This window comes from Ictidomys tridecemlineatus, chromosome 3, assembly GCF_052094955.1.
Source record: "Ictidomys tridecemlineatus isolate mIctTri1 chromosome 3, mIctTri1.hap1, whole genome shotgun sequence".
NCBI lineage: Eukaryota > Metazoa > Chordata > Mammalia > Rodentia > Sciuridae > Ictidomys > Ictidomys tridecemlineatus.
The window spans coordinates 52206385-52216205 of record NC_135479.1 but is presented as its reverse complement, the minus strand read 5'-3'; the positions used below and the strand labels follow the sequence as shown (position 1 = coordinate 52216205).

Below are 9821 nucleotides of genomic sequence, written 5' to 3'. Positions count from 1 at the left end.
TTGCTTTTGGACCTATGGTGAGGCAAAATATCATGATGGAAGCATACTGGAGAGGAAACTCTCATCTCATGGTGGTCAGGAAGCAAAGGAAAAGGAAGGGTCCAGGTCCCAATATCCCCTTCAATGTCCCTAACTTCCTGTTATAAGGCCCCACCTTTAAAGGTTGTACCCTGATAGCACCTCCAGCTGAGGACCAAGCCCTTCAACACATGAGCTTTTCTTTTTTTTTTATTGTTGGTCGTTCAAAACATTAAATAGTTCTTGATATATCATATTTCACAGTTTGATTCAAGTGGGTTATGAACTCCCATTTTTACCCCGTATACAGATTGCTGTATCACATCAGTTACACTTCCATTGATTTACATATTGCCATTCTAGTGTCTGATGTATTCTGCTGTCTATCCTATTCTCTACTATCCCCCCCTCCCCTCCCCTCCCCTCTTCCCTCTCTACCCCCTCTACTGTAAATCATTTCTTCCACTTGTATTATTCTTCCCTTACCCCTCATTTCCTCTTGTATGTAATTTTGTAAAACCCTGAGGATCACCTTCCATTTCCATGCAACTTCCCTTCTCTCTCCCTTTCCCTCCCACCTCTCATCCCTGTTTAATGTTAATCTTCTTCTCAAGCTCTTCGTCCCTACTCTGTCCTTAGTTACTCCCCTTATATCAAAGAAGTCATTTGGCATTTGTTTTTTAAGGATTGGCTAGCTTCACTTAGCATAATTTGCTCTAATGCCATCCATTTCCCTCCAAATTCTATGATTTTGACATTTTTTAATGCAGAGTAATACTCCATTGTGTATAAATGCCACATTTTTTTATCCATTCATCTATTGAAGGGCATCTAGGTTGTTCCACAATCTTGCTATCGTGAATTGTGCTGCTATGAACATCGATGTAGCAGTGTCCCTGTAGCATGCTCTTATTAGATCTTTAGGGAATAGACCGAGAAGGGGAATAGCTGGGTCAAATGGTGGTTCCATTCCCAGCTTTCCAAGAAATCTCCATACTGCTTTCCAAATTGGCTGCACCAATTTGCAGTCCCACCAACAATGTACAAGTGTACCCTTTTCCCCACATCCTGCCAGCACTAACACATGAGCCTTTCTTTGGGTGACATTTAAGATTGAAACCATAACACAAGTCAAAGGTTTCCAGAGCCCAGGTTTCCAAGGCAAGAACAGAAGAAAAATGTGAGGCATGGGTGGAGTCGGAACACACAGAGCATTACAGAGCGCTTTAGAATATCTTTATCATAAGGACAGCAGGAAAATCTTTATATCAGTTATCTTTTGACACACAACAAATCACTCCAAAATTTAGTGGCTTAAAAAGTTATTTTTTTCCATGATTCTGTGGGTTAGCTGGGAGTTCCTTTCTGTTTTCACCTGAGTTTGTTCATGAGGCTGTGTTCAACTGGCTGGTTAACAGCAGAATTCCAAGATGGACTCATTAGCATGTCTCATAGTTAGCACTGACTCTTGGTTGGGGCACCTCTGTTCTCCTCTACGTGGCCTCATCCACCATTGGTCTAGCCTTACTTCCTTGCATGGTCTCAGGGCAGCCTCCAAGGAGACAAAGACATAAGCTGCAAGACCTTGGAAAGACCCAGAATGTACACATCACTTCTGCCACATTCTATTAGTTAAGGCTGATCACAAAGCCAGCCCAGATTCAAGGTATAAGGAAACAGACCCCAATTTTTGAAAGAGAAGCGGCAAAGCTGTGTTGCAAAGGAAATGGGGGCATTAAACTATCACATTAAAAGATTTTAAACAGGAATGGAAGGACTATGTGGTAGGACATGATTGAGTCTGACATTTGTAAATATCTAAAAGCCTACAGAGGCCGGAGTGCTTGTGGATAGACTGATTAGGTGGTTTTTGCTAAGGTCTAAGCAAGAGATGATGGTATGGGATGGGAATGGGAAAGATGGTAGAATGAATCAGACATAATTTTCCTATGTTCATAGATGAACAGTGTAACTCTACACCATGTACAACCACAAGAATGGGAAATTATACTCCATGTATATATAATATGTTAAATTACATGATGGGCAGAAGGTGGCAATTAATAAGTAAATGGATTAGAGAGATGAATTTAAGCAGCAAAATGACCCAAGCTTGGCAATGGATCAATAAAAGAAGGTAAGGGAAAAGGAGGTGTCAAGGGTAACACCTTGGTTTTTGGAGTTGGGTCAAGGAAGGGTTGGGAAACACTAGAAGTACTAGCTTGATTAGGGAGATAATTACTTTGTTTTTTGTTTGTTGTTTGATTTTTTGGTATGGGGATTGAACCCAGAGGCACTCTACCACTGAGCTAAATCCTCAGTCCTTTTAATTTTTTTTTTTTTGTACCAGGGATTGAGCCACATCGCGAGCCCTATTTTGTATTTTATTTAGAGTGCCTCACTTTTGCTGAGGCTGGTTTTGAACTTGCAATTCTCCTGCCTCAGCTTCCCCAGCCACTAGAATTATAGGCGTGCACCACCGTGCCCTCCAAGTCCTTTTAATTTTGAGACAGGGTCTCAGTCTCATTAAGTTGATGAAACTGACCTTAGACTTGTGACCTCTCATCCCAGTCTCCCAGGTCGCTAGGTTTACAGGCCACCACACCTAGCTATCAGTCTGAATTAAAGATAAACAAGAAAGGCTGTGGAGCTAGCAATGGGATACATAAATCTGGAGCTTGGTCTGTTGACTGTCAAAAAAATTGGGAATATTTATATAATAAAATCTACCTTAAAAGACTAAGATCTGGGGGGAGGGAGGAGTGGAGGTTCACCAGATTGGACAGGGGAAATGGGGGGGAGGGAGAGGGAATGAGAGTGGGAAAGACAGTAGAATGAGACATAATTTTCCCATGTTCATAGATCAATACATGAACAGTGTAACTCCACACCATGTACAACCACAAGAATGGGAAGTTATACTCCATTTATGTATGAAATGTTAAAATACGTTCTGTCATGTATAACTAAAAGAACAAATAAAAAAATACAAGAAACTAAAATGAAAAAAAAGACTAAGATTTATCACCAGTTGAAGATATTTAAAAACGTGAGGCACACCTTTTCAAAGGGTAGTTCCAAAACGTTTTGAATTATGATAGCATAAGTAGATGGAATAAGTAGACAGGTTCCAAGTGACCATGAAGATAAAAAACTCCAAAGTTCTGAAATGTTTGCTTAAAAATAATGGTATACCTCCTCACAAGACTGTCTTCTAGGTTTAAACAACTTAATGAAAAAAATAAAACCAGCTCTACATTGTAATAAGACCATAAATACCTTGGGTGGAAAGAAGCCTATCTTGTATTAACCAAATATAAGATGCATGTTGAAAATATCTGGTATTGAGAAGTGAATATAGGTAGGGAGCACACGATGACAATAATAATAGCTAATGTCAGGTGCAGTAGCATAGCCTGTAATCCCAGCAACTTGGGAGGTTGAAGCAGGAGGATCACAAATTCAAGGCCAGCCTCAGCAACTTAGTGAGGACCTAATCAACTGAGCAAGACCCTATCTCAAAATAAAAATATAAAAAGGGCTGGGGATGGGGCTCCGTGGTAAAGTGTCCCTGGATTCAATCCTCAAGGCAAATAAATAGCTAATACTTGGTATTTACTATGCAATAAGCACCATTTTAAGCCCCTATTTACACAAACTTTTCAGTCCTCACTATTGTTATCCACATTTTGTAGACGAGGAAATCAAGATCCAGAGAGATTACTTGCTCAAAGTGCTGCAAATGCTGGTGGAGGGTAGGGTTTGTACTCACGCCAGTTGTTTAGAGGCTGAGTTATTACTCTCTCCAAGAGAACCTGGGAGGTAGGTCCAAGAGAGCAGTGTGAGGAGGCAGCTGAGTGTGGGTGCCACACAATGAAGGAATGCAGGTTGTGAGTACCATGTCCTGTTTACCTGGGAGGAAGTCAGACTCCTGAGTCAGAAGTCATGTTGGATTGTTTTGCTAGAGCCATCACACTGTGTGGGTGTCCAAGCCTGGATACTCTGGAGGGTACAGATTCCCAGCATTCCTAAGTCTTAAGGTCCTGGAATCTAGATCCCTCTCTTAGGCTGAGAAGTGGGTTGAACAGTTTGGGGAGGATGAAATTTGAGAAATCAAGTCTTAACAAGAACAAAGGGAGGTCCTTTGAGGGCTGAGACACTGGGTAGCATCCATGCAGATATCCAGGAACCCACTACAGATTGGCAGAACAGGCACTATAACTGGCTTAGTAAATCTGTTTGAGGAGACTCTTGAAAGAGGGAGTAACTTAAAAATAAGGCTGAGGGACCTTTGATGCCAGTGACTGAAGGCAAGAGTGCAAGAAGGGGCCTGGGGAGTTGCAAACAGTATAGTTAAAGAGTGCTGGCATTGTGCTGGAGGTGAAGAAGTTCGCGTAGGGGACAATGCAAGGTGTGCCCCCCAGAATAATCCCCACACCTCCTGGCCCTCCTCCCGTATTCCGCCAACGCTGGCATTCCGGGCCTCGCGCCTCCACCGCCCCCACGCGTGCCGCGGAAGGGAGTGGCCACACAGCCACCTGACGCCTCGAGGGCAGAACCTCACTATTAAAAGAGACGAGAGGCCGCGGCGCGGGCCCCAGGACCGGACCCGGGCCACAAGAAGGTTCGCTTGCTCTGTCCACCGCTGAGTGAGCGGCACCCTAAAATCTGTGGCGGGTACGATGCAGCTCCTAGTGAGGGTGCCCTCTCTTCCCGAGCGAAGCGAGCTGGACTGCAATATCTGCTACCGGCCCTTCAACCTCGAGAGCCGCGCGCCCCGTCGCCTACCTGGCACAGCGCGCGCCCGCTGCGGCCACACGCTCTGCACCGCCTGCCTGCGCGAGCTGGCGGCGCGAGGCGAGGGCAGCGGTGCGGCCGCGCGCGTGGTGCGCCTGCGCCGCGTCATCACGTGTCCTTTCTGCCGCGCGCCCTCCCCGCTTCCGCGTGGCGGCGTCACGGAGGTCGCTGTGGACCCAGGCCTGTGGTCACGACTGGAGGAAAAAGCGCGGGCTGCGCGCGAGCGAAATGAGGCGGGGAGCCTGGCCAAGGAAAGCGGCGAAGGAGAGGCAGACGACGAGGAAGAGGAGTGCGAGGAGGGGGCGGGCCCTAGAAGCGCAGGGTGGCGCGCTCTCCTGCGGCTCTGGGATAGGGTCCTGGCGCCCGCGCGCCGCTGGCGGCGTCCGCTGCCTAGCAACGGTGAGAGCAGATCCTGGGGGAACGCTAGGGTTCGGTTGCTTCCTTCTGCTACTAAATCTTCTTTCTCATAGTGCTCTACTGTCCAGAGATCAAGGACATTGCCCACGTGACCTGTTGCACGATGTAACCGAGTAACAGAAGCTATGGCAGAAGAAAAGTGGGAGCTGCAGCCTCAGGCGTGCTTTAGTACAGGGGACTGATGTCAAGACTACCCCCTCCGATCCCGGTATTGGCACGTGATGGAGTTGAGCCAGGGCAGAAGGAAACGCCTTGGGAGATGTTGATGCTGAGCTGGGAGCCTCCTAGACAAACTCGCCCCCATCTACTGATTGCCAGCATTACATTTTCAGGCCCAGGGATGATATAAACAAAGCCTACATTGCTGTGGGAAGAAAACAGACTGTTTTCTTAGCTGTGGCTTTGGCTTTTGTCCAGGGCCTCTGTGGTGTGTGGGAGCAACAGGTCCCATTTTAGCAGTTGTCAATGGTTTGAATATTTTAAAAAGATGGAATGAGAAAGAGGCTAATTTTCATGGCATGTTAATTTCACTTCTCTGGCATGTAAGGATGTTGGTATGCCTGTTGTCTCCCTACTCCTAGTCTGTTCCAGAAATTACTGAGATGCCTCCCTGCCTATGAATAGGTCCTTGCTTCATTTCACAATCTCTCTTCAGTCTGCTAGGGCAGGTATTCGACGGGCTAGAGCACATCATATGAGACACCTAATTAGGGTTTATCAAGGGTAGCTCAATAATAGAGCGCTTGGCTCGCACGCGTGAGGCCCTGGGTTCGATCCTTAGGACCATATAAAAATAAATAAAGATATTGTGTCCATCTACAACTAAACACCTTTTTAAGAAGACGAAAGGAGAGTCATTTGGTAAAATCATCAAAATATAAACTTTTTATATTATCTGTATTTTTTATAGTCACAGGGACACCCTGGCACTACTGAAAAAAAGGTGCTTTTATAATTTTAAACTTGTGTCCTGTAATGAAAACCTTACCTATTGCATGCTGTGAATGCTATTTTATTACATACCTATAAATATCTTAAGAGTAGAGTCATGGTCAAGGACCGGCAGTGTTGGTGTCAGTGTGGAGCTTGTTGGAAGTGTAGAATCTCAAGATCCCAAATTTACTGAATTAGATTCTGATTCTGTGTGATCTGTGCGCATGAAAAGTTTAAGAAGTATTGGTCAAGATCCTAGACACTCTTAAGATATCGTCTGTGGACAGATGATTTAAAACAATCCATATACTATCTTATTGAAAGGTCTAAATATCATTCTATTGCTGAAGAAGCTATTGTATTACATTTTTTTCTGAGTTATAAAATGTGAACTTAAGCTGGGTGTGGTGGTTCGTACCTGTAATCCCAGCTACTCAGAGGCTGAGACTGAAAGAGGTTGAGACTGAAGGATGGCAAACGCCATCTACTCCACCTCAAAAAAGTGATAAGTATGGATCCTGGTTGTTTAGCTTTGTCTCTAAGCTTTATTATTATTGACAAGTTGTGAAAGTATGCATTTATTTTTAGACTAGAAACTTTTTGTGTGCTACTAGGGATTGAACCAGGCACTCTACCCTTGAGGTACATCTCCAGCCCCCCCCCCACCTTTTTTTAATATGTTGAGGCAGGGTCTCACTAAATTGCTGAGGCTGGCCTCCTCAGCCTCCTGAGTCACTGGAATTACAGGAATGCTCTACACCTGGGTAAATCTCCATGTTCCTGGATTTATTTTGCTTGTTTTGCAGAATTGGGGATTGAATCCAAGGTACTTTACCTCTGAGCTACATCCCCAGCCCTTTATATTCTGACAGGATCTTGCTAAGTTGCTTAGGGCCTCAACTTGGGAATCCTCCTGCCTCAGCCTCTCCAGCATCTGAGATTACAGGTATGTGCCACTGTGCTTGGCTTTTAAAAAATTTTTGATTTTGAGACGGTCTTGCCAAGTTGCCAAGGGTGGCCTTGAACTTGTAATACTCTTGTTTCAGCCTCCTGAACTGCAGGGATTATAGGCATGCACACTACACCCAACTAAACATGTATTTGGTATTTTCCTGTTCTTAACTCTCAGTTTAAATGTTCCCTTTTTTGAGCACTATTTTCCCCATCCTTTGTAACATATTGGATTTTTCCTTTTATTTTCTCATATTTCACATTTTATGGGTGTACTCTACTAAGTAGAAGCTACATGGGAGCCTTGACTAACTTGTGACTTTTATCTCCAGGGCCAAACACAGTGTTCATGTACAGTAGATATTCAATAAATGTTTGTTGCATATCTCTTATTTTTTGAAATAGCCTTAGGAATAAAGGGTTTGGCCTTGCTCAGCTTCTGAAAGCTTCTGTTAGTGAACAATACATGCCAAGGTAGTGTCTTAGCAGTTCACATCTCTGGCACTATTGCAGGTCTGACCCCTAACCCTTAAAAACAACAACAACAACAAAAGTACCTGTACTTCATATGAAATTGAACCTATGGAGCTGTAGTGACCTCTACTGACTCTTACGGGAACTAAGCATTAAAGGGAAGAGGATGATCAAAGGACTTGAAGGCAATTTTGACTCCTTGTCAGGCACTCCTCCCACTGTACCTCTGTCAAGGAAGCCTGCTCCCTCTCTATACTCCATTGAAGCCACAAAGCCACACAGGGATCCTGCTCACCCTCCTCTACACTGAGCTCATCACACAGCTGACGTTGGAAAAAGGGTCCAGTTTTAGTGAATGATTCAGAGACAAAAATGAGGTAAAGGAAAGTCACAAGTTAAAAAAGGTGGGGGCGGGGGAGAAAAAGACAGATGATACAAAATGGCAGAAAGCAATACTTTTTTTTTTTTTTTTATCCCTTTCCCACCCAAGAACTCCCTCAGCCAAAATAACAGAGCACACAGAAAGGAAAGTATAATTTATATGTACAACCAATAAACCTGATACAGAAGAGGGGACTGGGACAGACCAGGAGTGGGTGTGAAGAGACTGGGAAAGGGGCAGCAAGAAAGTGAAGGGGCAGCAATGAGGAAGTGGGAGGTTCGCCATGCAAACTGCCACTCCCCAACCCCTCCTAGAAAGGGGGAATGCCCACATCTCCCTAGCCTGCCCTCCACTATGTTGCTCTGGTCCCACAGGCAAGGTAGTCCCCTAACTAGGTCCCCCTGCCTGGCTCACTCACATTTAGTCTGTAACCAGGCTTTGAAAAGGAAAGGTAAGTCCCTCAGGAACCTGAGTGGCAGAGTTGGGGGCTGCCCCCATGTCTGGCCGGCTTTTTCTCTCCCCGCCTTTCTAGGTTACCTGGGTTCCTAGATCAGATTGGGGAGCTCCTCTTTGGCTTGAGGGAGTATCGCCCAACCATTACTTTCTTTGTGGGGGTGGTCCTTGGTACCTAGGGAGTGGGGTAAGTTTCCCAACACAAGATGGCGGTACACAGGAGGTAACTGAGCCAGTGAATGGCGCCTTTATTCTGAGGCTGAACAGCAATAGACTCCCTCCCTCATAGCTGCTCCACCCTTCATTTGGGGAGAGGTAGGGGAAGGTAACATGCAGCCACCCTTCCTCTTCCCTTCTCCCTCCCAGGACTCATTTTCATTCCTCTCTAAAAGTACCCCTCCTCTCTTTGAAGCTCTTCTTCCCACAAAAGTTCCTAAAGGCCAGGCAAGGCTAATCCCCCACTTCTGCAAGAGGTGAAGCTGATATGGCAGAGGCTCCATCTCTTTCCTCCTGACAACCATTTACTGGGAAGCTGTGTATATTTGGCAGTGGGGGGGATAAAGGTACTTGGAAGACCCAGCTAACCATCTCCCACCCAGACCACTTCACACCAGCACAGCCTTTAAAGCTTGGTGGGAAAGGTGTATAGGGATGGAAAGACAAGGGTCCCTTCTTGAAGAGAGGAGTTATAGAGGGGCAAAGGGGCTTTTAGCCCAATGGCGGCCCAAGGGGTGGAGAAGACGGAGAACTGGCAGCAGGCCCCAGGGCCTGAGCAGGGGGTCGGCCTCTGGGACGGGGCCTGGGTGAAGGGCAGGCCTGGGATCCAGTCAGTCGTCTATACAGATCACCTCCCCGGCTCTGGGCTCCTTCCGATCCAGCCCGTCTGACACCAGTGCCCCCACCATTTCCTTCTCCTTCTTCACCAGCACTGGAGGGCCGTTGGTGGCGGCTGTTTGGAAAGGAGTAAGGAAAGATCAATCCCCACATTGCTCTCAAATGTTACTTCTGAACATTAATATACTCTTACCACTACCACTTCCCAATTTTCTTAGGTAAGGGTGGGAAGACCAGGGCGAAGCTCCCTCCCTCAGATTCTCCATATGACTGAATGCATGTTCCAACTCTCACTCTATCCCTCTGAATTCATGTTCACTTTCCCTTGAGGTAACCCAGATGGAGGAGGCTGGTATGGGAGATACCAAGCCACAGAACCACTAAAATACTGGGTGAGGTTTTTTGACAATGGGGACAGAAGAAGAGTTAAGAAAGGGATGGGTAGAATGAAGCCCGGAACAACTCCATTCCCTGGTACTGGACACATGCAAGGAAATGAGATAGCTACAGCAGGACAAGGAAGCTGAGCAGGGATGAGGCTTGGCAAAGAAGAAGTGGGAGA

The 9821-nt window shown here is 45.9% G+C and overlaps 2 protein-coding genes across 16 annotated transcripts in view; one reads left to right on the top strand and one right to left on the bottom strand.

The window, feature by feature from the left end:
- Window positions 1-4407: 4407 nt before the first annotated feature.
- On the top strand, window positions 4408-7501 carry Rnf227 (ring finger protein 227). The gene is made up of 2 exons (XM_005332828.5): window positions 4408-5214; window positions 5286-7501. The coding sequence occupies exons 1-2, from the start codon at window positions 4701-4703 to the stop codon at window positions 5339-5341; spliced, it is 570 nt and encodes a 189-aa protein (XP_005332885.2). The 5' UTR covers window positions 4408-4700; the 3' UTR covers window positions 5342-7501.
- Window positions 7502-8111: 610 nt separating this feature from the next.
- Chd3 (chromodomain helicase DNA binding protein 3) overlaps window positions 8112-9821 on the bottom strand; it is a 26383-nt gene continuing 24673 nt past the window's right edge. For all 15 annotated transcript variants that reach the window (XM_078042820.1, XM_078042830.1, XM_078042821.1 and 12 more), the window contains one exon: window positions 8112-9374. In XM_078042820.1, the coding sequence (XP_077898946.1) occupies window positions 9134-9374 (241 nt within the window). In that variant the 3' untranslated portion in view covers window positions 8112-9133. The remainder of the gene's footprint in view (window positions 9375-9821) is intronic.

What these genes read in the sequence shown, in the direction of transcription:
- Rnf227 (XM_005332828.5), top strand. Translation starts at nt 4,701, where the DNA reads ATGCAGCTCCTAGTGAGGGTGCCCTCTCTTCCCGAGCGAAGCGAGCTG. An exon ending in GCGTCCGCTGCCTAGCAACG is followed by an intron (nt 5,215 to 5,285) that starts GTGAGAGCAGAT and finishes TCTTTCTCATAG; the next exon opens with TGCTCTACTGTCCAGAGATC.